Source organism: Larus michahellis, chromosome 8 (genome assembly GCF_964199755.1).
Source record: "Larus michahellis chromosome 8, bLarMic1.1, whole genome shotgun sequence".
Lineage (NCBI taxonomy): Eukaryota > Metazoa > Chordata > Aves > Charadriiformes > Laridae > Larus > Larus michahellis.
In genome coordinates, this window is record NC_133903.1 from 9269698 (window position 1) to 9297020 (window position 27323).

The 27323-nt window shown below is 42.4% G+C and overlaps 3 protein-coding genes across 21 annotated transcripts in view; 1 reads left to right on the forward strand and 2 right to left on the reverse strand.

Annotated features, from left to right (window-relative positions):
* The window catches only part of LOC141747140 (acyl-coenzyme A synthetase ACSM3, mitochondrial-like), a 14651-nt gene extending 1223 nt beyond the window's left edge, over positions 1 to 13428 (reverse strand). Inside the window, exons 1-12 of one of the 19 annotated variants that reach the window (XM_074596913.1) lie at positions 13336 to 13428; positions 12167 to 12392; positions 8798 to 9049; positions 7150 to 7360; positions 6202 to 6409; positions 5820 to 5963; positions 4530 to 4686; positions 3494 to 3573; positions 2652 to 2775; positions 2025 to 2105; positions 1249 to 1350; positions 76 to 203 (exon numbers count right to left, since the gene is read on the reverse strand). In XM_074596913.1, the coding sequence (XP_074453014.1) occupies positions 76 to 203; positions 1249 to 1350; positions 2025 to 2105; positions 2652 to 2775; positions 3494 to 3573; positions 4530 to 4686; positions 5820 to 5963; positions 6202 to 6409; positions 7150 to 7360; positions 8798 to 9010 (1448 nt within the window). In that variant the 5' untranslated portion in view covers positions 9011 to 9049; positions 12167 to 12392; positions 13336 to 13428. Of the gene's footprint in view, positions 1 to 75; positions 204 to 1248; positions 1351 to 2024; positions 2106 to 2651; positions 2776 to 3493; positions 3574 to 4529; positions 4687 to 5819; positions 5964 to 6201; positions 6410 to 7149; positions 7361 to 8797; positions 9050 to 9070; positions 9306 to 10077; positions 10194 to 10970; positions 11131 to 12166; positions 12393 to 12599; positions 12857 to 13335 lie in introns of those variants that run through there. The other 18 variants (XM_074596906.1, XM_074596911.1, XM_074596919.1 and 15 more) reach the window with 18 other exon arrangements.
* THUMPD1 (THUMP domain 1 NAT10 acetyltransferase adaptor) lies at positions 12870 to 18294 on the forward strand. Its single transcript, XM_074596927.1, has 4 exons — positions 12870 to 13136; positions 13911 to 14091; positions 14461 to 14709; positions 15302 to 18294. The coding sequence occupies exons 1-4, from the start codon at positions 12918 to 12920 to the stop codon at positions 15628 to 15630; spliced, it is 978 nt and encodes a 325-aa protein (XP_074453028.1). The 5' UTR covers positions 12870 to 12917; the 3' UTR covers positions 15631 to 18294.
* On the reverse strand, positions 17921 to 26985 carry LOC141748012 (acyl-coenzyme A synthetase ACSM4, mitochondrial-like). The gene is made up of 13 exons (XM_074599336.1): positions 26785 to 26985; positions 26121 to 26331; positions 25408 to 25615; positions 23363 to 23506; positions 22785 to 22941; positions 21153 to 21232; positions 20522 to 20645; positions 20049 to 20129; positions 19739 to 19840; positions 19250 to 19377; positions 19061 to 19160; positions 18353 to 18472; positions 17921 to 18031 (listed from the first exon to the last, which is right to left on the reverse strand). Exons 1-13 carry the CDS (start codon positions 26983 to 26985, stop codon positions 17921 to 17923), a joined length of 1767 nt encoding a protein of 588 aa, XP_074455437.1.
* Between the last annotated feature and the right edge of the window lie 338 nt (positions 26986 to 27323).

A 27323-nucleotide genomic window follows, 5' to 3' on the forward strand; every position in this document is an offset into this window, starting at 1 on the left:
ATAAACGTAACGTCACATCTGAATCATCTATGTTATTCAAGTTTAATGATTTATTGTTAATGATGCTTAAATTACCCAGCAGAATTAATGACATCATCAGCTCTTCCGACAAACCAGAAGTATCCTTCCTCATCCATAATCCCTCTGTCTCCAGTGACGTAAAAGTCCCCACGTATTGTTGCCTCTGTTTTCTCTGGATCATCCTAGGAGGGATTAAATTGCATTTTACATGAAAACTACCCAAAAAATACATGAAATATTGCATTATAACATATTTAGCATCTAAACTATGATGCAGCTAAATATTAAAAAATTTCAGTTTTTCGGACTGATCCATGCTGTGGTCATGTGCATCAGATTCAACTGGGACATTAATCGTAGAGAATTATTAATTCACCATTACTAAGCTATAAAACTAGATACAAAATTCATAAATTGAAATAAATGTGACAGACTTAAAATTTGAATCTTATTATATTATGCCCCATGGCTTTAGGAACCACTGAAGGTTGCAAAAATATGTAGGCTTATGGAACTCAGAATTTGCTTTTAGGTGATTATCCTTTAATGATTTTTTTCCTTTGTATTTCTAGCATCTCCTATTCTGAGACTTATTTTTTTCACAGCATAGTTAATGAGAGCAATTGACAAACATTCTACAGCAAATGCAACTGAGTTCTGCAAGAATTTTTCTAAGCAGTATGCATGGTGCTCCTTCCCTGCATGCTCAGTACTGCTCAGAAGACCTGATTATAGGCTGATACTATCCATAAGATTTAATAAGGTTTCCTGGTGTCAGAACTGAAAGCATTATGCCTTTGTTCTACTCATCGTTGGGCTAGAAAATTCTAACCAACATGGAAAAAAATGAAAAATTTTGCTGTGCATGAAACACTCCATGAAGCTCAAATCTGGAGGGAAGGCATTTGAAGAGTGTCCTGCTCCCCAGGTGGGAGCTCCAGTCCTTAGGCCAAAGAGTATTTTGGGATTAGGGGGGTCTGTCAAACATTTCCCTTTATATTAAGAAAAATAACAATCAAAAGAAAGTGGATTTTAACTTCCTAGGCAGGACAATCTCATCAAACACATAATTGTGTAAGTAGACCAAGCATCTGCAGGAAAAAAAAATGTAAATCCCTCTTTCCTCCCCACAGGTTTTCAGACCAGTAAATGTAAATGAAACGGGGCACCAGATTCCTTGTCACAGATTTAACAGGATATCTGCTTTAACTGTAGAAATATTCTTACAGCATAGCAAGTAAAAAGAAAAGGCGATCTCGTAGGTTTTACTCTGATGGCAATATCTCCTTCTTTTCCAGGAGGCAGAATATTACTGTTTTCATCTATAATCTAAAAACAAACAAAACACATTTTTATTATCTTGGAGCCAAATTAAAAAGCATGAAGTTAAGATTATAGAATCTTGGTGCACATTTAAAATATATAATCAAAGTATTTTTTTTATTGGGAAATGATTTAGAGCAGTAGAGGGGTCTTACTCCGACAACTGAAATATAAGATTATTACCAGCTCCCTGTACTTTGCACTATGTCTTTTATCTGAGGAATGCCAAGTACAATGCAATCATGTAATGAAGTTAATAAGACCCCAGGGAGGATCATAAGTAATGGGGTGAGGAAACTTAAGAACTGAAAGAAATACACTAAAAACCTTAACCCATATTGCAAATTGATCTGGTGCTAGAACCTGCTTCAGCAGTTGTTATCAGCAAGAAACAACATTCACTCCACTCTTCCTTAGCTCAGCAATCGAACTTCTATCATTACCTTAACATTTGATATCTAACTTTCAGTTAGCAGTGGGTTGTCATCTATGTTGGTGAGGACGGTACAACAGGAAAGTCAATTGCTTATTTTGCACACTCAGTGTAGGGCAGTAACATGCATTTCTTTACTCTTTCATTCACTGCTGAATGATGGTACAACTGTGTGTTAGAGCTCTCAAACGTCTTTAATGGGAAGTGATTACACAAGAGACAGAGTGACCGACCAGATGTACGATACCTTTACATCATACCCTGGAGACGGCTTTCCCATAGAGCCAGGTTTGATTTTCATTCCCTTAAAATTTCCACAGATCAGCACCTGTAACAAGTGTTGTTGGGTTTGGGTTTTTTGGGGGGTTTGTTATTTTTTTCTTTAAATTAGACTATGGCTTGTATATTCAGTCTTTAGCTTAGGTTTAAAATACTCAGCTAATATTATGTATTTCTATGAGAAATACTAATCATCTTCATTATAATCACATATCCAATGATTAAACTTCTAGAAATAAACTACGCCCTCAGAATCATGCCCACAGCTCTGAATAACGTTAGCGAGTGCTCTAAAGATAGATTCTAAAGCAGAATTTGGAATGCACTAATGAGGAATATACCCCTTTTGTGTTAGTTCCCAATCCAAAGTCCACAGGCATGAAAAACAGTCCTTGGATTTTGGGTGAAGCTGTTATGATTGTTCTATGACATACAAAACCTACATTTTTCCAGTGTTGCTTATTGCAATTGACTTTCCCCCTAAAAGCCATAACCGTGCATAAATGATTTTAATCACTTTTTCTTGGCAACCTGAATTGAATTTATTGCTGTATCTGTAAAGCATACATTTTTACATTTGTAAAGCAGAACATACTGTTTCTGTCTGTCCATAGCCTTCATAAATATCCAGCCCTGTCTGCGCTTTCCATTCTTGCATCACTTCAGGGTTGATTGGCTCCCCAGCACTCACACAGCGCCGCAGGCTCTTGAACATATAGCTTAGTGTGAAAGAGGAAACAAATAATTGGCAGTCATCTATCTATCTGCCATGTCCCATTCACTACTGTATTCCTGTATTGTGGGGTCCTTTCTACGTAAAACAAAAATTTTTACTGAGTCCTATTCATTCCATTTGAACTGTGTAGTGTTAAACAAAAACAAATCTGAAAAAAAATGCAAATAGAAAAAAACCTTCTGTAATGATCAGTGTACTGTTTCTAACACTAAAATCTGAACTGGGGTCTAAACCGAAGAGAAATAAAAAAGTTCAACCCTAATGACGATAAAGACTCACAGATGAGTTAAATGAGGCCAAACAGTATTTCATATATTACACTGAGATGTGCTGACACACACATTTCTTATAGTATTGGAGGAACAAGTGGAAAAACAAAAGGGGGGGAATGTGATTATAAAAGCACTTCTGAAGATACATTAATCATGATATCCTGGGTATCCTATTACATCCCCAGCTTAACTGCTTCTCAAAGTGTTATGCAAGTTCACTGTAATTTGTGAAACCTGAGATGGTTAAGCTATCCCTAAATCTTTATTCTGATTTTGTTCCTCATACTTAAAATTCAAAATGTTGAGAAATACATGAGTGGTGTTACTGTTATGCCGTTTTTAAATTTGGAATAAAATCAAGGTAACATGAGCATTTGGTCTACTGTTTTGATCAAATACGCTAACAAGGACACTCTTGCTTCTGCTTACCTGGACAGTTTATGTTGCACAAACATTCGATAGGCAGTTGGAGGAGAACAGAAGACGGTTATGGGAAATCTTGACAGACTCTAGAGAATATAGAGTAAAAAAAAGTAAATGTTGCCAATATACCGAAACCTGTCAGGTCTCATCTTCATTGTAAGAGATAATGTAACGATCTCTGCATCCAGCTTATGAAACACACGAACAAAACATTAAGTGTCCTAAAAGCAGTTAGCGATGTACTTGCCAACTCCAACACACAGCAGTTACATTTAATTAGTTTCCTTTTCAAAACGGAATGTACATCATTTTACAATTAGTTCCACACAGCAAAGTTTTTTGCTCTTGAAAGCTTTACAGTTTCTCTTGCAGAATTTCTTCATAATTGCAGTTTAAGTAGAAAACAAGTGAAACCATAAGGCTACTTTTTTAGATGCTCTGTAGGTGTACAACTGACAGTGTTCTTCAATATATCCTAATATTAACTAGCAATTTCCAACCATCTCATTAACATGGATATGCTGATAAAGTCACTCCATTTAAAATGAAACATGGTAGTCTTTTTTCAAATGATGAAGAGTTATGTGTGGAGGATGTAGGAGAATATAATGTTGGTGTCTTTTGCTAAAGAAATTCAACCTCGTTGCCTCTTCACTCCTTAAGTTTGAATTACATGGTGCAGGCAACTGAAATTCTCATTCATGTGTTATTGTCACTTATTTTAATAACAAAACCAAAGCGTTCCACAAATTCCAGAACAATTTCTTGTGTACTTCACTTTTAGGCCAACAATGTTTGCAGGTTTGTGCAGTCAAATCCAGAGCAGATTATATGATTAAACTCTTTGGATCTCAAACCTGCTCTTGTTTCGGGGTTTTGGGAGATTTTATACTCACTACTTAACTAATCAGTTGGTCATCACCTGGTGAAAGTCATAACTCTGCTGCGTGCTGCCCCCATGCAGCACCAGGGGGAAGGAAAACGGGCAAGAAGACCAGCCCGAGAGAACAGTGCTGTTTGTTGCTGGGCTCTCCTCACTTACCTCAAAGACAACGCTTGGGTTGAACTGTGGCATTTTATGTACAAATACACATGCCCCTTGAATCCATGACGAAAAAATGCTGCTCCAAGCTGCTTTTGCCCAGCCCGTGTCTGATGTATTCCAAAATATATCTGAGGAAGTCAAGTCCAGCCAGTACCTGGTAACACAAGGTCCACAGTCTCTATTTGGCAGGGACAAGGCAAATATTAAAATGTGCCAGTGAAGCAAACCCATCACTGACTGCCTTGGGTAAACGGCAACTAAAAAAGGCTGAATTTCCGAGCAGGAGTAAGTCACAGCATAGTGAGGATGTCATTGGGATAGGTTGATGTTGCATTTTTCTACAGGAAAATTTATACTGATGGACAAGCTAACGCCACTTCAGAACATGATGTTGTATGAATATGTATGAGATTGCCGGGGTTTTGTTGAACTCATTTTTAGGGACGAGGATTTTTTTTTTTGTTCACTCCTGGTTTGGTATTTTCTGATTTGTTATTCTTTACCTATTAGAGTGAAGTGCACTGCCATATCAATTTTATAAACAACATTGCCTTAGAAATTTAAATATTCTGAACTATCAGCGTTTTGTTCCTGCAGGAACTGTGTACAATCCAGACTGTCGTGGTTTAGCCTCAGATGGCAACAAAGAACCACGTGCCGCTCGCACGCGCCTTCCTAACACAGGAAGGATCGTAAGAAAAGGCAAGACTCTTAGGTTGGGACAAAGGCAGTTTAACAGGACAGCAAAGGGAACAGGCAAACAACAACAACAACACGGACAGGGGAATATACAAACGCGATTACGGAACCGCCGCTCCCCGCCGCTCGCCGACCGGCCGGACCCGGGACGCCCCAGCCCGCTTTTAAGCAGCAAGTTCCTGCCCCCTCCCCCGGCAGCTCAGGGTGGGCGTGGCTCACATGGCATGGAATACCAGGAAAAATTAACCCTATCCCCACCAGAACCAGGACACAGACACACATGAATTCAGAAGCCTCACCGACCCATGATTTTTCCCCTTTTATGGTACAGACTTCATTTACCAAAAGCTAAAGAAAATGTTAAAAAGAAGTTAGTGACTACATGACTGCTACATTCTCTATACACCAAGGCAGCGGACTCAAACTGCCTTGTTTTATAAAAAAAAGGCACCATTTTTTTGGGATGTAAAACAACTGCTCTTGTTTAAACTATTGAAACAAAAGCTTCCAGTAAAATTCTTGTGTTTCTCTTTCTTCTCCTATGTGACCAGCTGCAGAAATATGTCTGATTTAAAGCGATACCTGTACCTTCCACTTACTGTGAGGCCAATACCATAGCTGCTGTGGGAATGTTCAGCCATTTTTGGAGATCCTGTAGTTCCACTGGTAAAATAGATGGCCATTGGATCTTGACACTTCGTGGTCACACACTGGTGATCAGAAGGAGCATTTCTTAAAATAAGCAAAACAATGAATAAAGTGATTGGAAAGTATGACTTGCGCATTTTTTAAAATATTTAACCAAAATAACTGTAGCAATCGGAAGTGCCATAAACATTGGTATTTTTCCACTGTGCAGTCTGGAAAGGGTGAAAATATATTGGTGTGTGCCAACATTTCCTATTCAAAACAAACCACTGTGCTTTTCTTTCATTATTGCTGAGGTGCTTTCACGGTGGTATTTACTCACTTCAGGAGATCTTTAAAGTTCAGCCATCCTTCTCTGTGGCCCTCTGACACAAGCAGCTTGAATTTCAGAGACTGGCATTCAGCCCCAACTGAGTCTACAGCTGGTGCCACAGAATCATCAGTGATGATACACTTTGCTTTGGATTTCTGTAGTCGATGAAGAATGTCCTTTGCTGTCAATTGCTGTGTGCCAGGAATCAGGACAGTTCCTAAAGGGAAGGAAGAGGAATGGAAAAACAGTCTCAATGTTTAAGAATAACGCTTGTACCTACAAGCAGAATTCAGCTTACTTTGTTCTTTTGAGTGGGACAGGGAGGGCTGTACTAAAAGAGGACTTGGCCCTACGTTTGTAAATATGCCAATTTCTTTGATGGATTAAATGCTATGTGAGGATTAGCACGCATTAGCAAATACTATAATGATCATGGGACAGTAAAAGAATCAACAGACTAACTTTTCTTGTTCTGAAAACATTGTCCCTGGAACATGCCATCCCTCTGGACTTGACTTCTTTTCTGGTAGACATAGCCATTGTCTCACAAGGTATACTGCTAGTGTTTGTGAGGTACACCCAGACATTCTAGGTTGTAAATACGAGGAATCCCCAAGTATTTAACAGATCCCACAGGGGAACGTGTAAAACATGTCGTTAGTGTGGGCTAATTTCACTGCAAGTTAGCAAGGGGGTGCATTTGTGATGTGTCATGAGTGCTGGAAAGAGGAGAATGACAGAGGCACATGGGCTCACAGGGTTTCCTTAACAGCTAGAGCACGCACAAAAGTCCGAAAAGCACCACAAAGGAAAAACTTGGCATAAAGAGTGGTTTTGACCAGCATGGCAATAGTTTATCCTTATTAGCATGTTGGTAGTTTTGAGTGCATTAAATAGCAAGGATTGGTTTAAGTCACAATTTCTGTACCTATATACCATTTCTGTGCTTTTACTAACCTGTTCTCATGCAAGCCACGTTCACCAGCCACCACTCTGGGATCCGGGGCAGAATCAGAATAACTCTGTCTCCCTGTTGCAGACTGCAGGCATCAGAGAGTACATTTGCCACTTTCCTGGACAGCACTCCCAGCTCCTCAAAGCTCCACCTCACCTCTTCTCCGGCACCATCTACCCACCATAATGCGGGGTTTTTAGACTTTTTTCCCTCCTATAGAACAACAGGGTACAGTACAAATGCTTCATTTTAGAAACACATTGCATTTACCTTAACTCTGAGGAAGAAAAGCATTCATCACTTATTCAGTGCTGGAGAAACCTGGGGATGCAACAGAAATTTGCTACCAACTTCAAAAGAGGCAGAGGACTCTCCCTTAAAAAAACAGCCTATAAGTGTCATTTAGGAAATTAAATTTGTATTCCTTTCCTGAGTTCTTCACCTTACACTCTGAAGAGGTTTACAGTAATCAGCACAGAAAAAGAAAAATCTTTTTGGTTCGGGTCACACCAACAAAGCAGCTGATGAATGTGTGTACCTCTGGGTTGTGCCCCACAGTCTCCTGAGCCATCACAGCTCATTTGCAACTTAATCTGGAATTGGGCCTGTCTAGTACTTCTGAAAATTACATCAAAGTTTCAAAAGCATAGGCCAACACAACATGACCTTTAATCAATGTCTCACTTAACTGATGTGTGAAGTGATTTAAAATGTATGTATACAATGTGTTTTAAAGGGGGACAATGCTTTTAGCAGTAGCACTATAGTAAGTCACCTCCTGAGCAAAGAATTCACTAGGGTAGCAATAATATGACACCTTATTATCTATTTGAAGGTACAATAACACTAAGGTTCATTTTCAGGAGAGCAGATTTTATCTGTGCACTTCAGAGGGCAAAACCTCTTCTCCAGAGGCTGTTCCTTGCTTCATTTACAGCCTGCCCAAACTGGTTTTACCTGCAAAAGGAACAATTGTGTCAGGCAGTTAATACCTCTCCTTTGTTCTTGCTGCCAGGCTGGACGTAACCGCATTTAACTCTTCATCATGAACAGCCTGAGCCTGCAAAATCAGTCCTACAACCGTAGAGACCAGACCTGTGTAGTAAGAAAACTGATAGACCTATACTCCGTGTTTTTTTTCTACATTCGCTTTCCTTGTGTAGAGCTCATGTCTGGTTTGGGGTTCCAAGTTGTTCAGTTTTGTAGATTCCAAGTCTCCAAATACAAAAGATTTCACATTTGGGATAGGTGGGTGAAGTTTGACATTACACTGTATTTATTATTGACTTTATAGGCAGCCAATGAAGCACACAAAAGTCAAGTGATTTCCCCGGCACATCTAGGTAGGGTGCATGTCACAGCTGATGGGGGAATTGATGCAAGGTTTAGAGCGGTTCAGTTCACAGTCTCATTTATGAGGCACCTATTTACTCACACTCAATCTCACTGGAGTTACTGATTAAAGGAAAGAACAACTTGGACTTGTGGACAGGACAGCACGTGGTTTAAGGGATCTACATGTTCATGAGATGATCACCAGATTATAATCAGAACACAACCCCAGTGTCTTGGTCATTGGATTTGTCAGATACTCGGCATTAACGACCAGCATTAAATACTTTGTCGTCGGAGAAGTCAAGTAATTGTTACCTTTTCCACTTCAGTCCATCTGTCCAGCACATCTCTTGCAAAGTTGAAGTATTCTGGCACCTCTGGTCTGTACTGGTGTTGTATGGCTTCATAACTCAGAGAGGCATGAACTGGGTAGCACGGGCTGCAAAGTTGGAGAGATCTTCTCAGGGGAGCCCGCAGGGACATAGCGCTTGGGATCTTCAGTAAAAAATGCACAGCAGCAAGAGCCATAGTAGTCTCTTCAAGGTTATTCCTTACTGATTATCTCTCCTAGAAATGCCAGATACAAACCTGGTATTAGCCATGCGGTTTCAGAACAGCTTTTACTACTACACACAGTGGAATACGGTGGAACAACAATCCCAACAGTTAACTGGAGTAACTGCTGAGGACAGTTCCAGTTCGGCCATTATCCGGCCCCTGCTCTCCACTGACCATCATGCAGCTGAGATCCCAATCCTGCATTCAACCAGCAGCACTCAGCCCTGTCACTGTGGCAGCTTTCTATAATTCACATTCCTGTCCTTCCCACAAGCCCCGCTAATCTTGTAGATCACATTTCAGTTGCCTTATACAGCAGAGAGGCATTGACCGCTACCCAAGCACTTCAACTCTGACTTCTGTAAATGAAACGTCTGCTACTGACTGACAATACAGAAGTAACAGCGCAGACCAAGACATTGCACAGATAATCCAGCAACCATGCATTAATTACTGGGTGACAACGGCGTCACTTGGTACAAAGATATTTACAGTTTTTCTAGTTTACAAGCACTAGGGATATATTATTTGCCAGGAATTAAATAAATGTAGCGAAGCCCTGAGAATATACTAAACATTGATGTTTTAAACATAATTTTGGTGTGTGGTCAGCAGAAAGCGTCACTTTATGAGACAGGATAAAAGACTCCCTGAAAAAGGATCCGAAATGCAAAGCTTTACTTCTCAAAGGGAGTCAACTTAGCAGGAAGTCTGACAACTCCGAAGTAATTATTTTCATGCATTGTCAACTGTCTTTTATTTGCAAAATAATATAAACACTGCTAGTTCCTTATGGAATTAATAACTATCCAGCCATAAAAATAATGCGATTTTAGTTTTTCAGTGAAGCAAACAGATGTTTTTTGGATTTGTAACATTCAGTCTGTGTATGACAAACACTGGAGAGAAACCCAGCCAAATGAAGGACTAGAGGGTCAGGGAGAAGAGGGAATGTGGACAGACAAGAGGCAAATCAGTACTGATCCAGTGCCAGAAAATGTCCTGACCAGCAGCTTGCAGGGGTAGGTGGAAGTTACCTTGTCAAAAGGCTGTCAATCCCAACTTAATGCCTCTCTGCCTTGCACTGAAGAGGAGCCCTCTAAGTGCTGGGATGTGTCACAGCTTTGAACTCCTTATGCAGATCTCAGACTCCGGCCACGTGCCCACTTTTGCACTGTTATTATGTCCGGTGACCGACTCCTGTGTTCCTTACATGTACTTTGGACTCACACAAGGGTCAACCAAGTCCAGCACAGTGAGAACTGCTGATAGGTTTCTGCAGAGCTCAGTGGAGGTAGAACGTGAGAGTCCCAAATCTCTGTTTCCTTCTCCTCCCCTCCTCCCCCCCACCAGCCTGTGGAAGAACACTGTTGTCAGGCCTTGCTACAGCCAAATCACATCTGTTACACTCTGGGGCAACACAGGAGCAACAGCCTTGTGATTGGCTTTGCAACTACACTGCTCAGCAGGTAGGTTGGGGCTCCCCAGGTAACCACAGCAGTTCAGCCATGACAACAGTGAGCACTGATTCCTGGGATGCTGCAGCTGGTGCCCGGAACACCTTTGTTAATACCTGGTGACTTGTGAGGTTTTGTAAGGGCTCTGCCTCATGTTCAGAGAGCACAGAGCTATGTGGTGCTCCAGCACTGCTGCCTCCGCTGCTCCGCTCCTATAGGAGAGGCAGGAGGGAATGTATGCCATCCCCTCTGCCATCCAGGCCTTGGCCCAGCATCACTGTGGCCACGGTTGTGGCACTGGTGCGTGCCCCTCCTTCAGCCTCTCCTGCAAGAGGGAGCTAGAGACAGCCATAGCTTAAATTGGGGCATCAAGATTCATGAGAGTTTGCCTGCCAGAGCCCTAAATCGCTCCTGCTGTATCTCCATCCTCAAACCGTGGCTCTGAGGTCAGCAGAGCGATTGCTAACACCCACCGATGTCTTTGGAGCAGAACAGTCCTGTGGGTGGGGATCAATGGGGGTGATGTTGCAGTCTCTCCTGGCACTTTTGCAAGAACTCTTTCCTGGGGTTCTGCCCACGTGTTTGTAAACAGCACACTCAAAGGAGATGTTAACCAGCTCCCCGAAACATTCACTGCAGCAGAAAGAAACTGATTCAAAACAGATTCCCCCAAACAACAAAGCTGCTCCCTGCCTAGCTAAAGGGAGTCCTACAATCCGTCTGCAGTAGTGACATCTTAAACAGCTCTCTGAAATCCATATGACACAATCCTCCCAGAGGAACAGCCTTAAAGGGCTTCCCTACCCAGAAGATCACATCACGAACACTAAGAGAAAATGACAGCAATGACTTGTGATAGGAGTCAGCAAGTGTGCCAGGAATATGTAGGCAAGGTTTCCAGTTTAGGAGGAATACCATAACTTTCACAGTGACCTAACCTATAACCTATTCTTTTGGTAGGACATATAGCTAATTTCCAGAGCACCGATGGGTATTTCCAAGTCCCCCAGCACTTTTCACCACAGAAGTATCCTAGCTATGTTCTGAGTGGTTAAACTGTAGTTCCTCTGCACTGCTCACAGCTCCCTGTAGAAATTCTTCCTCGTGTTTCAAACATGTCCTGACATGCCCAGCTCCAGACACTATCACTATAATTCACCAGAACTTTGAGTCTTTCAGACAACCTCAGCCCTTCAAAGTTTTAGGGACTTTTAATTTATGTGTGGTCAATAATCCCACTGATGTCTAACAATTGCTGTAGAATCGTACGAGCTTCAAAGGCTTTGCAGTAACAGAGCTTCAGATAAGACCTAAAGACCACCTCCTGTTACAGCTGTAATCGATAAATACTTCCACTAATTCACGAAGTTTCCTTTTTTTCCTACTTTAGACCAATTGGATTCTCTGGATGTAAATAACATGACAGTCCTGTACGATATCATATTATCATATGGATATTCATATTGTATTGGATAGTGAGGGCTCCTTAGCTATCTCTTCTACCTGCTTTCACAAAATGTTGAGAAACTTAATTTTCCCCCCTTGAGTTACTGCAGGGAGTGGAGGCTCTTAAGGACAGGGATGCACAGAGTCATCTTCCTTTAGAAACTATACTATGGACGTTTTTTCTGTCAACACATGTCCTCTAGTATCTTAGGCCTAAATTTACCTGTATAAAGAGCTTCTGTTTCAGCTGGTCCCGCTACACCATGACACCTCCAGTTCTCTAGGAAGCTGGGGAAGCAGCCGAAGCCTGTCTCTCCCTCGCAGGGGGTTTGGGCCAGCGTTCGACGCCCCACCGTGGAGCAGGACTGGGGTCTGCTGCTCCCCGCACTTCAGCAAGCAGCCCTTCTCTCCTCTCCTTTCCTCTCCGCGGCCCACCGTTTCTCTCAGTGCTGGAATCATTAACACAAACCCAGACTTTAATCCTGGAACTGGAGTTCAGGGGAAGAGAAAGCATCAAGGGCTACGAGTGACTGAGTTTGGCCACAGCTGAGCGCGCTGAGTCCAGAGTACTCTGCCTGGGGCAACACTCAACCTCCCCCCTGTAAACTCTGAAGCGAATTGTAATTTTCAAGGGTGGGTTTTGGGGTTTTTTTTACCTCCAAGGGCACGGCACTGCCTACACCACCACCGGCTGTGAGAGGAGCCTAGAAGCCGGCTGCGGGCCTCACTGGGGATCCCACCTGGTGCCGGGGCCCGGCTTCCCCGGAGCAGCACGGCAGCTCCTCGTGCCCGGCGGGAGGTGTCGGTATCGGTGTCCCGTACCCGCCGCCTCCCTCAGCGCTCCCCGGCGGGGCTGTGAGGGGCGGCCGCCGCTCGCCGCCAGGCCGCGGGGGGGTGCTGTTCCCCGGCGGGCGGGCGCTAGGGCCGCGCGCGGCTGACGCCATCGCGGCGGCGGCGGCAGCGGGTGTCGGTCGATGGCCGCGGCGGAGCCAGCGGCGCGGAAGCGGCGGCCCAAGGGGCACTTCGCGGCGGCGGCGGGGCGGGCCAAGCGGCCCCGCGGCGGCGGGGGGCGGCAGCTGGAGGCCGGCATGCGGGGCATCCTCATCACCTGCAACATGAACGAGCGCAAGTGCGTGGGGGAGGCCTACAGCCTCCTCGGCGAGTACGGGGACTTGCTCTACGGGCCCGAGCAGGTGCGTGGGGGAGGCGCGGCCGGTCGCTCGGTGCCGGGCAGGAGCGCGGCCCGCTGAGGGCGGGGAGCGCGGCCCCGCGCGGTGTTGGCCGCCCCGCTCAGCTTCTGCCCCCCGCAGGCTGGCAGCGCTAACGGTGGCGGGGTGGGGGGAGCCGCGCCGCGAGTCTGCTTCTCCATTTCCGTGTGTGAAAAAAACCTGCCTGTGTTCACCACGCACGCGAAAACGTGCAGCCTGGAGAAGAGGAGGCTCCGAGGAGACCTTATAAGGGGCTTCCAGTACCCAAAGGGGGCCTACAGGAAAGGTGGGGAGGGACTCTTTATCAGGGAGTGTAGTGATAGGATGAGGGATGACAGTTTTAAACTGAAAGAGCAGAGATTTAGGTTAGATATTAGGAAAAAATTCTTTATCGTGACGGTGGTGAGACACGGGAACAAGCTGCCCAGAGAAATTGTGGATACCCCATCCCTGGAGGTGTTCAAGGCCAGGCTGGACCGGGCTTTGAGCAGCCTGGTCTGGTGGGAGGTGTCCCTGCCCAGGGCAGGGGGGTGGGACTGGATGGTCTTTAGGGTGCCTTCCAACCCAAACCATTCTATGATTCTACAAAAATGCTGGTTTATATAAGCAAATTCCAGTGCAGCCCCACAGGTTGGCTGGAGAAAAGGCCCTTGCCCATCACCTCCAGGCCCTGGGTGTGGTGGTGCCATGCTGCTGGGTGTTAAGCTGTGGGCACTGTTACTTGGTACCCACCAAACAAGAGACGTGCCTTGTGTGAAGTTTTCAGATCACGAGGAGCGGCTGTCTGGAAGCGAGAGGGAGGAGGATGAGGATGATGTGGAGGCTGCTTTGAAGAAGGAGGTTGGCCAGATCCGTGCCTCAACGGAGCAGAAGCTGCGGCGGTTCCAGTCAGTGGAGAGTGGTGCCAACAACGTCGTCTTCATCAGAACCCGTGGCATAGGTGGGACATCAATCAATGCTGCGTAATGCTGTGGGAATAAACTACTACGAACTGTGTTAGTAACAGGCCACAGAGCATGACTTCCAAGAAACTCATGTATACCAAACAAATGCAGTGCTTCCCCTTCCCTTTGGCATTGCCACTGAATTTTGTCATTAGCGGAGTTGCTGAAGGTAGAGGAGTCTGCTTTGACCAAATAATCTTTGATTATCTGGTTTTGGTATAGTAAAACAACTCTTTACAGAAACATATTTGAGGCTGACAGCAGTGGAGCCAAGCATGCATTTCCCCATTTTATTATTTAGAAGGGGGGAAGAAGGGAGAAATTGCCTTCAATTTGTTTCTCATACCTAGTTGTTTTTCTTGTAGAACCTGAGAACCTGGTGCACCATATATTAAAGGATATGCATACCACTAAAAAGAAGAAAACAAGAGTCATTCTGCGCATGCTACCCATTTCTGGAACTTGCAAGGCTTTTATGGAGGATATGAAAAAATATGCAGAAACGTTTTTTGAGCCTTGGTTTAAAGCCCCTAATAAGGGTACTTTTCAGATAGTTTACAAAGCTCGTAATAACAGTCATATGAGTAGGGAAGAAGTAATTAAGGAATTGGCAGGTATGTATGGATTTTCCACAAAACCGAGAAAGTATATAGGCAGCCCAAAACTGCATGCATAGGTCAGGTTTAAAAGTGGTCTTAATGGGCATACATAGTTGTCGCTTAAAATCTGTATGTTGAATTACAAATTCTCTAAGACTTAAAAAAGCTTGACAACAATATTCCTTGTTGGTGTTGATGTCTTAAGAGACAACAAGCAGAAGAGAGTACAGCGTTGAATATAATCTGGAGTGTCAGTTACATGTGCTTTGAAATGACTGCTATCAGGCTTTCTCTGTGGATGCTATATTGAAATAATGTGTTACTATTTCAATTGAATATATGACTCAAAGTAGCTCCACCTCACTCGAGTATTTTGTTTCTTGGTAATGGCAGTAGGATAGTTTTTCAGTTACTTCAGTCCTACTGCTGGTATATTCTAGGAGTCTTGTCCTGATCTGCTATTTCAAGCCATTAAAAAAATTAGTAATTGGTTACAACTAAGGGGGTTGTTGCCTTCTCTCTCTTTAACTTTTATCCTTTCAGTAGGGCATGCTTATGCTCTGAAACAGTTTTTCCATCATCTTTTAAACTACATTTTGTTTTACAGGAATTGTGGGCAGCCTCAATCCAGAAAACAAAGTCGATCTTAATAACCCACAATATACAATTGTGGTGGAAATAATAAAAAACGTCTGTTGCTTGAGTGTGGTGAGAGACTATGTTCTGTTCAGAAAATACAATCTACAAGAGGTGGTGAAGAGCAACAAAGAAGACATACAACAAACCCCATCAAATCTGACAGAAGAACAGAACTCAAAGGTAGTAAAACCAGAAACCGAGGAGGAGGAGATGAGCTCAAAAGAAGTAAAACAAGAGAACAAGAATCAAGGTGAAATAGAAGCTGAGACCAAGGGGAATGATGTGCTGACAGTGTAGAAAATGCAATAGAAAGGAAAGATAAACACAACTGAAACCTATTAAAAAAAAGCTGCCCTAGAGTTCTGAAAGGGCGTTTTAAAGAGGAGAGTGGGTTTTGTTTTGAAATCTTATTTTTAAAATCCACATGTGTAAGAATTTTAATGCTCGTTTCAGGTGGAGCTGACATTACAGCAGATATAAGAGTGCTCAACAGTGCCTCACCACTGTGGTGAAGCTTGCTGTCATTCTTCTACGGTTTTGTTCTGCATTGCCTTTACCTAGGACAAAAAGCAGGAGTGTGGGCATGCATGTGTAAATGTGGCTATCCTGACATATATTGACTCTCCCTTGTTATACCTGATGGCTACAGAAATCAAAAGGTAGTGCAAAATCAGCTCTATCAGGAAGTATTCACAGAAGTGAGAGATCTGAAACAGACAGTTGCTTGCAGAGGGTTTTTAAGGAAGTGATCCCAACAACTGCTGTGACTGCAGAAGTCAGATACATTTTTCGGTGTGAACAACAGAATGAGCTAAAACCGATCATTTCCTGTATGATGGAGGGGTTTACATATATATATATATATATATATGCACACACATACACACACACATTGCTTTACAAGGATATGCTAAGTCTTTAAAGTGAATGGAAAGAATTGCTATGGTCAAAATACTTGAATAGTGTGAGACGATTTAGAGTAATAGATTTGACTGTTCTAGAACAGAAGTACAGTGCAGGCATTGCAGATGGTTTTAGCAAAAACTACATGTGTGTTTACATTAGCTGTGTATACAGCAGTTACTGGTTTATAGGAAACGCTGTAGTCACTGACCAGAATCCTTTTGAATAATTTCCTGCGAATAGCCTTTTGCTGCTCTTTCCAAAGACTTTATCCTTGGGGGGTTTTATGAAGTCTTTTTTTGTTTTTATTTTTTTCTTAGGTTTCAAAATTTGAATTTAAATACTGCTTGGAAACTTCTTATGAAAGAAGCTCTCCATTATACCGTACTGGATAAGGGGAATTAAGTTTAATTTTTGTTAGTTTTAGCTTTACAGTATTAATTTTGTTTCAGATTGAAAGTAATGTTAGTGAGACTTTCTGTTGCCGGTTTGTTACAGAAACTCTTTTGGTATCACAGCGATTTTTAAAAACCAACAAAACCAGTGCAGCTATAACCTGCTTTCCAGTAGGGTTTTGAGTATGCTTCCTGAACAACTGTGTAGCTTTAGTATTTCATTTCTAGCATAAAAACCTGTGGGTTGCTAACGGGAAAAGACTCATCTTGAAGAACACCACTTGTTACTTGTCTTGATTTAATGAAAAGGCTGTGTTCAAGTCTCTCAACAGTGTTTAATTTATATTTTCCTCTTCTCTCAAAATTGTTTTAGAAGTTGGAAAATTAAGACGACTTTTTTCCCCAGTCCTGTCTCCCTTACCACCCATTTATTAAAACTCTGCTTTTCTTACCTCCATCGGTGTTTTCTTTAAATTTTAAAGCTTTTTCTGTGTGCATTAAAACCAGTAATGTCTAGGTCACACATAGGAAAGAACCATTTGAGACCAGACACAAAGGCCAACAGTGAATGTTTATTGATGGCTGATACCAGCGATCAGGATTCAGGACAGCCTGCTTGTCTTACTAAGGACAAAGATAGACTCATGGATAGTTCGTGGGGGTTTTCTTGTTTGGGTTGTTTTTTTTTCCTTCTCTCACTCATTTGTGTGTCTACAGGATCTACAGTTCTTCAGAAGAAACTGCTGAATAGCTACCATCCATTTGTCAAGCCCGTGCCTGACATTTAGATGCTGCCTACACTGCAGTCTTAAAGATGTCTGCATTCTTTTACTTCTCATTTCTCATAATTTGCACTTACTGAACATTCATTGTCAACACATTAATCCCTAAATCTTGAGGCTTTCAAGATTCACATAAGCAGGGTGCTTAATTTGGATGCATGCAATATTTATGGTCATTTCTGGAACTTCATTACATACTGTCATGATTTCCTTATTAATAAGCCTCTTGTGAGTTAAAATATCTGGTCTCAAAGAATGAACACACTGCTCCTTCACCTGGTAGTCACTTACTTCTACTTGTAGAGTAATTCTGAAAAGCGTTAGGTGGCTGGAAGATGTGTTTGCATATGCCGTGCTAGGTAGGCTTGATTTTTGTTAAGCAAGCATTTAAAAACAGCTGGAATTTTTAATCCTTGTGCATTATTACACAATTGCTGCCTAAGGATGAAATATGTTGGTGCTTACTGTTGTAATAGAAAAGCTCCATTATGAATGAAATTGATAGGGTTAGGCTTTTTTAGATTGCTTATCAAAACTAAGTCCCCACTCCTTGTTCCTCAGTTCATTCCGTCTGATTTTCCCAGTGATTGTCTTTGGCAGCTGCTGGACAAATTCAATCTGATTCAAAAGAGGAAAAAAGTAAAATGAGCAGATTTAATTTATAATTTTTTTTTCAGAACAGCATAGATCTCCATCCTACTTAAATAAGAATTTGGTGACTGGGGAAATAAGTCCAATTTGGTTTTAGACTGTATTGTATCTATTATTTTCCAAAATAATCTTTAAAATAACATTTGTCATTTTTCTTGCACAGTACATATTTGGGCTTTTTTTGTTACTGAGTTTGAACTGAGTCTAATCTTTCTGTTTCTTGCCTCTCCACAGTTAATATAGGTGTTTGGGATTATTTTTTTTTTTAATACACCTGTATTTACTTGCCTTTCTGGGGTACTTGTATGGAGCAGTGACTTTCTTGACATGATCTTGCAATTCACAGGCCAGTTTCTTTGGATCTTGTGACTTAAAGGAAGGAGACAAGACCACAAAAGCTTTTACCACCTACCAAGGGAAAATAAATAAAAAATGCAGCATTAATTAAACTACAGCAACCTAACAAATGAGGCAATTAATCGAGAATAAGTGAGTACTGCCTGCAGTACAGGCTTGCTGCATCACACCTGCGCCGTAGAGCAAAATTCACTTTCGTGTAAGCAAATTTAAAATTAGGATGAAAGACTGTTTCTACCTTACATTAGTAAAGGTCCTAAATAATACATTATAAAAGTTTCAAACTTTGCTTCCAAATTTGTTCTGTAAAGGACCCTTCTAAAGTTCTTAGATGCTGGGGCCTTTTCTATAAACATAAGTTGTTAAAGTAAAGAATATAATTCTCCAAGTAGTGGGTCGAAGTGTACACCAATTCTTATCAGTCACCTTTATATTCAGTGTTATGTTCTTTAGGAAACTAAGGGTTATATTTTTATTAAAAGGAATACGAGATACACAAACTACTGTTCCCCCTCGCTTTGGGTAAAGTGATGGAAAAGTTTGTATAGCGATATTAAGAGTCTTATGAATTCAGTGGAAGTTGAGTGTAAGCTCTGTCACACAAGGCACTTTATGATTAGGAGAGTGACTACTAATTACCTCTCCTCTGATGGGATCTGGGCTGCTGACGACAGCTGACTCAACGACAGCTGGGTGCTGTATCAGGGCACTCTCTATTTCAAATGGTCCGATACGATACCTAGGAGAGAGAAATTAAATGCTTAATAGGTGAAAGGTATATGGTTGGTTTGTAGACATTTCTTGTCACTTTAACGGAAATCTACAAACCCAGAGGAGATGATGACATCATCAGATCTCCCCATAAACCATATGTATCCATCCTCATCCATGCTCCCTCTGTCTCCTGTGATATAGAAGTTCCCACGGATTGTGGAAGCAGTTTTCACTGGATCATCCTGTTGAACAAGCAACAATTAAATGATCTAAATATTGAGAAGCCTTAAGCTAAGAAATGAGTTTTGCCTCATTGGACACTACCCATAGTATCTTTCACTGCTTGTTCTCTGTTTCAAGAATGTAAGAGCTTATGCTTGCTTTTTCCAAAGGGGAAAACTGATCACAGGGGCAGATACAGAACCGATGATCACACAGTAGGTCTGCAGAAGAAGGGGGGGGAGAATGGAAGTTTCAAAAGTCATAACACTGTCAAGTCAAGAAGAGCTGCAGCTCTTTGGTGCTGCACTTGCTCCTGTTGGTACCCATACATACCATGCTGCAGGCCTGAACTGTCTCTCCGGAAATCCACTTTTGGCTTACCACGTATCGAGTGAAAAACATAAATGGCCGCTTGGCATCCATTTTGACAGCAATGTCTCCTTCTTTCCCAGGAGGCAGAACACTGCCATTTTCATCTATAATCTGCAATAGAAAAGGCAAATGGGTGATTATAACTTCCCATTTTAAGAGCGCCATGTTCTAAAACTAACCAGCAGCCAACAGCTCAACCAAAAAAGTCAGCCTGCCCTGCGTACCACTGTACAGTACCAAAACTCGTATAGTATGTTGTAGTTTCTTGTATTTTACTTCCTATGAAATCAACCGTAAACAGAAAAGGGGACCAGCATACCTGAACATCGTAGGGGGGAGCTGCCTTTCCCAAGGAACCTGGCTTAATTTTCATTCCTTTCATATTCGCACATATCATTCCCTGTTGGAAAAGACAAACAACCAGCCCAGGATTTTTTACTGTAATTCCTAAGGATATTCCTGTTCTTGTACTATGCCCACTGTTGAGCTAGCATAAGACCTAAGTCTTCCATCTGTGTGAGCCAAAACATTTGTGAACTTCAATGAGAGTCTTGGATAAAAAGTTCAAGATATTTTACAGCTTAAGTAGTCTTAGAAGCAGTAACATAACCAAGCCGTAATTCTAAGCAAAATAATAAACCCTCTTGTAGGAAATTGCCACGTGTTCTAATGCCATCTTTCTTTTTAGTCAGATATATGTGGCCAAGTTCCAGATTTAACAAGAGGAATGAGATATCTAAGTCCCCTGAATGACAGTTGAGTTGTAACCCTTTACAAAAAAGCCGAACATACAATTTCGGTTTGGCCGTAGCCTTCATAGATAGTCAGTCCTGTTTGGCTTTTCCACTGTGCCATCACTTCTGAGTTGAGTGGTTCCCCTCCGGTCACACAGTGCTTCAGCGTCTTGAATGCATACCTTCATGACAGACAGAGGACATTGCTGAGTATCAGAGGACAGAAAGGGACACATTCTGCACCCTCAGACATCTGTCTGTCCAACCCCTTGACTTTGGGACACATGGAACTCTCTTAGGGTTAGGGTTGAGAGAAAGCCTATAGATCCAGTTGGAGTGGGGCTGGAAAGGGACTACCAAAGTGGTGAGCTGCAAAGATGCACAGGACAGATGGCAGTGCAGCCACACACGTGCCTTCAAGGGCTGAATACTGGCCTCTGTATTTACTGTCTCTAATGCCACAGGGCAAAATTTACTCTGGGTTGGAGTTGCCTAAGGGGTGGATTTCATCACCTCTCTCTGCAGTACTAAGGAAAAGGCTCTGCCTCCTCACAGATACTGGCTTCAACACAGAATTTCCACCACTCTGAGAGATTAAGTGGCTATTATGGCCTGCAGAAATCATTGTCAAAGAGCCAGGCAACAGCTTGAACAGACACGGCACAGTCACTTGTTAACGGATGCGGTACCTGGTGAGGTCATGCTGCACCAGCATGCGGTAGGCAGTTGGGGCACTGCACAGAGTGGTCACTGGGTATCTGCACAAGGTCTGACAAATTAAAAAAACAAAACAAAACAAAAAAAAGAGGGTTAAACAATATTGTTTTGGGAAAAAAAGTTGCTGCTAACTATTCCTTTCGTTCCATACTAGGGCACAAATTACAAGACCTGACTGTAACCTCACTTAGACGGAAAGGAAAGTAATTGCTGTCACTGTCAGTGCTCAGGAAAGATGTTACAGTGCCCCAAATGTCAGCTGAAGAGGTGACACATTGACTGTGGTAAACCACGGGTGTACCTAATTTGTCTTGATGCTCACCTGAAGCACGAGGACCGTCTCTTGGTATGAAACCCTGGCCCTAGGGTGCAACGTAAGTTTTTCAGGGGACTTCAGTAAAGCCCACATCTCACCCTAGGACAAAGTCAGGCACCGCAAAATGGAGGCACCTAAAATCACAGGTTTCTTTTGAACATTTTTCAATCTTTTATCTAGCCCTACACTTTCTGAAACAGACTGTAGCAAATCTTTAGACATGCTACAATCCCCTCAGCTGTCCTGACAAAGGGCCTGACCCGCAAAGCCAAGTCCCCCAGTGCTCCAAGTTGCAAGTAATGCTGTATTAAAAGGTTGTTTTGGACTGGCAAATTTATATATCCTCCTTTACCTGGGACAGAACACAGGACTTCAGTGCCTTGCTAGAAAAACAAAGATCTCAGCTGAGCCTCTATTTTCTGACGTATCTTTATGTCTCACCCGTAACACCAACAGATGATTCGCAGTCACTCAAGTAGAGTGAAGCCTTAGTTGTTTGTTTTTTTAACCTCACTTCTGCCTGCAATGAAAATCTGCTCAGAGAGGGGGACAGGTAGTGATAAATAAAAGCAAGGGGAAGACCTCTCATTCACCATTCTTCACTCCAGCCACATCATGGGTAAAGCAGTCTCTGCTATCAAACTTCATTTTGTGCAGAGATGTGAAACCTGATGCACATTGCAAGCAGGTGTTTGCAAGGCCAAGAAATTTATACAAAAATAAACCCAAACTATCAACTACCATTGTAGAAAGGAAATGAAAGAAGATTAAAATCCCCAAATAAACCCCCACATGTTAGGAATGTACACTTTTCCACGTTAGTGCTTTGAGCCATTTGGGAACAGCACTCTTCCCTTTGTGTTAGATTAAAACTCAAGATTGGCTTGAGAAGCTTGAAAATAATTTTTTTTTTAAGAACAGGCCAATCTCACAGCTTCAGTGTTTTCCAGTGCTGACCTGCCTTTCTTAAGGGTCACAGCAGTGTAATTAAAATATTAACTTACGTGTAATTCAACTCATTTATCATTTCAATAGTGAAATACAGTAGAGGAGAGGTTAATACCAGTAACTCCTACTGATCGGAAGCAGCTGGTAATATCCTGTGCCCAAAAGAGTAATGCTGCAAAATCCTTCCTGTATTATATTCCTACTCAAAGAACAATCACCTTGTGGTTATGCCATCTTAAAACAGCTAATCCCATAAACCTAAGAGGCTTAGTTTTGTGGCCTGCCTGGAAAACAACATGAAATATGAGTAACTTGTTCATTGTGAGCATGGTGTTCTTACATTTAAGATTGCTCTTGGATCAAACTGTGGCATGGCATGTACAAAAACACACGTGCCCTGGAACCACGGACCAAAAATGCTCCCAATAGCTGCCTTTACCCAAGCAGTATCTGACACGTTCCACATGATGTCTGAGGGAGTCAAATTCATCCAGTATCTGTTGAAGAGAAAGGTGGCCATCATAAGGGAGTCTGCAAGTGGAAATCAAGAATGTGAGGGTTTGGGGGCTTTGGGTTTTTTTGCTTTGAAAGGCATGGTAAATTTGATTCAAAACTTAAGAGCTCAAATAAATGCCTTTTGCATAGCCTTTATACTGATGGCAAAGATAAAGAGAATCAAACTGTTTCCCAACTCATTATTTATCCTGGATTAGCAGGCAAATAGTTTCTAACACGGAGCCATATACCATATCGAACAAGATCCTTGCTTCCTGGGAACAATTCAGCTGAGACCAAAAGAAAAGACATGTACAGTATTGCAGGAGCCTCATCATCTATCATAATTTTATCGCATACAAAAACTCTTCTGTTTGTTTCACATTTCCGAGCTGTAAAGGCATAATTAGCTGAATACTTCACCTTCCACAGAGAAAAAAACCCAGGCCAAAGCTGCCATAGGAATGTTCAACCATTTTGGGAGAGCCCGTGGTGCCACTGGTAAAATAGATTGTCATTGGATCCTGGCTTTTTGTCTTCACGCAGGTATGGACAGCGGGGGCAGCCCTTAAAAAAAAAAGGAAGGTTAATGAAACAGTGGCTGGTGTTATTCAGCACACTTAGCTTGGATCCTCTGTGCCCAGTCTACGCAGGACTGTTTGTATAGTGAAACGTGAGGGATAATAAACTACTGAGTATCCCCTCACTCTTGCACTGCTAGTTCTGTATTAAAGTGTTGCTGATCTTGCTCTTTAACTATTCTTCATGTCGATCTTCTCCAAAGTAAAAATGCCAACATGTTCTCCTGTACTTGCCTCCCTTAACAACCGCCAAAAGGCCCAGCATCCTGTGTTTGGCCAAAGTGCCCTCCAGAAAGCATATCTTCCAGACTTAATGTGACTAGCTGAGGGAGGACCCACCATTTCTTTTGGTAGGTGGTCCCACTACTTAGTTATCCTTGCTGTGTTTGGGAAGTATGGGGAGGCTCAAACTCTTGGCCATCTGGCACATGACAGGGAAATATTTCTCATCTCTTACTAGGATGAGAAAGCAAAGCTGTTTCTTTTTCTCTGCCAGGACTGATGTTCAAGAAGGTTTTGCTTGGTGTGCAAACATTGCCCATGCCTGCCCAGTTGGGCGTGGGAAGCCTGTGTCCCCAGGCCAGCCGTCTTCTTGTGCTGGCTGGCGGGCAGACAGGCTGCCCAGGAGCCCTCGCTCCAGAGCCCCGCAGCCTCCTGGCCAGCTCAGCAGTCAGCTAAGGCAGCCGAGGACACGGGGAGCTGGGAAGTCTGGTCAATTAGCCCACGAGGTAGGGAGGCTGCCAGTGATCTGTGAGCCAGGCAGGGCAGCAGCCCAGCACTCTGGGAAGACTGGGAGCCTGACAGCTGAGCAACCCTGGAGCCAGACAGCCAGCACTTGGCGAGGCAGCCATTCGGGGAAACCAGACAGCCTACCTGCCTGACCGCCGGTTACAGCCTCTGCAGGACTGACACAGTTCCAGACAGTATTTAGGTTTTATCAAATCAATGTTACCCTCTGCCATGGAACTGAACCATGGAATATTAGCCCAGCATGAAAGAGGATTCATCGAATAGACTTGACAATGTTTTAGTAGCTCTAGGTTTGAGAATACAGGGTTACTGCTTTCTCCATCTTCCAGTTTAGTGACACTGAAGTGGGCAATTGTTCAAAGGAGCAGATGGAAATACAGTGAGACTACAGCGAGCTGCACAGGTAATGCTAGTTCAGACACCTGTGGTTGTGAGAACACATGGTACGTCTTACAAAGCTCTTAAACTGACTGAAGAGCTTTAGATCCCTCCTTGAAAGATCCGTCCGTGAAAGAATGGCGTTAGCTGCACAGATGATTTTAACAAAATACCAGCTAGTAAAATCACACCTAGGGCCCTGAGCAGATTGCAGCAGGGTATTTGCTTCTCTTCCCAATTCCACCTCTCCACCCCTCCTACAGTCCCATGCACTGCAGTGAAGAGCTGTGTGTTGGGTGCCATTTTGGTAGCTGCAGTGAGGCAGGTGGATTCCTGAACACATTAGGTTCATTTTGCAGTGCCCTTTTTTAGCCTTTCATAGAGAAAAGCTATTCACATTAGCCTTATTATTAAGTTTTAGGAATATGGATTGGAATAATTTGTACAGAATATTTTTCTTGGAGCTTTAGAGGGTAAATAGGCCACAGATGTCAATAAGAGAGGCTTTCCTGACAATTTTTCCATATTATTTCATAGTTATATATAACAAACTTCGACATCATAAGACTGTACTTATTTTTTTAATTAGTAATTTGTCTATTCCCAAATACTCCCTTTCTTCATAGAAAAGAGACTAAACTGCCTTCTCTCCTACCCCCTCAAAGGTATCTAGTTCATTAACGAGACACAAGTGCATTTAAACATTAGAAATTTTCCATTAGAGGTAACTATGATGGAGTTAAGGTAGAAGGCACTTACTTGAGCAAACTGCTGAAGTTCAGCCACTCAGCCCTGCCGCTTTCTGATACAATTAGCTTCGTTTTCAGAAACTGGCACTTGGATGCAACTGAGTCCACTGCAGGTGCAAGCACATCCGTTGTAATAATGCACTTAGCCCTGGAAGCCAGCAATCTATAGCAAATGTCTTGTGCTGTCAGTTGTGTTGTCCCTGGGATGATTATAACACCTGAAAGTACAATAAAATGGGAAGTTTATTAGGTATTTTTCACTTTCAATCCTGATCACTTCATAGCTTCTCCTGATTTGTTGCATACCAGCACCATTCAATCCAGAAGTGAGAAGAAGGTAAGACAAGTTTCACACACCTGAACTTGAATACAGATGTGCAGATCAGAAGCACAAAATAGCTTCTGTTTCTACAAGATCCTTTGCTCCAGGCACAATATAACTAAAAAGTATAAATAAACACTAGCATCTTTAACTTAAGTCTGTTGAAGTTAAATTGATTTAACACAACAAAATTGATTTAACATAATCAACACAAGCCACAAAGTGAAAGAAAAATGAAGGTAATTCCATCAATCATAAGACACTACCCCTGTCAGCCCCTTTGATTGTCAAATGTTCAAGCTACAAAGTCAAATAAGAAATGTAATTGCTAAATGAATTGTTAACCAACTTTTGGCATAGAAGGTAACAATCTATAGACAGTTAGGAATGATACAATTCACCTGTTCGCATACAAGCCACGTTCAGCAGCCACCACTCTGGAATTCGGGGTAGAATCACTAAAACTCGGTCTCCTCTTTGCAGGCCACACGGGCCAGAGAGCATGTTGGCCACTTTTTGGGACAGGAAGCCCAACTCTTCAAAGCTCCATTTCATTTCATCTCCTTTCCCATTTATCCACCAAAGAGCTGGGTTTGATGGTCCCTTTCGTTCCTATACACAACGCAAGGGTAAATACTATGCTGGTTACTTCTGAGACTCCTGTAGTTCCTTCCAGAGTTTTTGGGATGCTCCAGGCAGTAGAATCTGATAGTGTTACATACTCGAGGGCAGGGATATTAAGTATGTTTTGTTTAAAAGAGCCCTTTTCCAAGGCACATATAAGTTGTTGTGTATATCTACCTGATTTGCAATGCTCATAAATTACTTAGAGGCTTTTACGAACCCAGCACTGCACACACTGATGAATCAGAGTCACAGAGACAGAGCACCATATCCCCTCTGATGCTATAGCAAATTGTCTCTCCTTTCTCTGCAATGTAAGATTATATTAAAATAGAAATATGGGGGGAAATTCTGGTCCCACTGAAGCCAGTGATGGTTTTAGACTTGACTTTGGGGGTAGGGGCACATTATATACTAAATCTACAGGGTCAGAAATGCTACCTTTTCTATTTGAGACCACTTGTCCAGCACATCACTTGCAAAATTAAAGTACTCAGGTACTTCCTGTTCACAACGACTGATAGCTTCATAATCGGAGAAATTTAAAGGTGCAAAAGTGTTGTGATACTGGTGGAATAATCTGCAGAGTGTCTGGATGCTCCATGGGGACCGCAACACTTGAAATTCAAGTAAAATCTTCATGTCGCAAAAGCAGATATATGTGGGATTTTGGAGATGATAACCATCAGAACTATTTTTTGATTATTATTTCCCTCCTAGAAGAGACAGAAAAATCAATAATAGTATTATGATGTGCACATTCCCAGATGAGCTGTTGGCTCCAAATGGAACAGGTGTATACAGAGTAGCAAGTCCACCTCTTTATGACATTTTATCCCACCTCTCCTTACGGGTAGGCTAGAGCTCTGGTAACCCTTTTAAGTCTCCTGCTTTTTCATCTGGACACAGGTTTCTCAGAGAATTCCCCTTGGAGCTGACAATTCCGATTCTGTCCAACCAAAGAAGGGGCTTGAAACAGC

Bases quoted from the DNA above. Each gene is read 5' to 3' on its own strand.
- THUMPD1 (XM_074596927.1), top strand. From the start codon at position 12,918: ATGGCCGCGGCGGAGCCAGCGGCGCGGAAGCGGCGGCCCAAGGGGCAC. The intron at 14,092-14,460 runs GTGGGACATCAA...TTTTTCTTGTAG, and splicing joins CATCAGAACCCGTGGCATAG to AACCTGAGAACCTGGTGCAC. The intron at 14,710-15,301 runs GTATGTATGGAT...TTTGTTTTACAG, and splicing joins AGTAATTAAGGAATTGGCAG to GAATTGTGGGCAGCCTCAAT.
- LOC141748012 (XM_074599336.1), bottom strand. From the start codon at position 26,985: ATGAAGATTTTACTTGAATTTCAAGTGTTGCGGTCCCCATGGAGCATC. The intron at 21,233-22,784 runs GTAAGAACACCA...TTAATTTGTCAG, and splicing joins ATCCAAGAGCAATCTTAAAT to ACCTTGTGCAGATACCCAGT. The intron at 18,473-19,060 runs GTAATTAGTAGT...TTCCCTTGGTAG, and splicing joins CAGATCCCATCAGAGGAGAG to GTGGTAAAAGCTTTTGTGGT.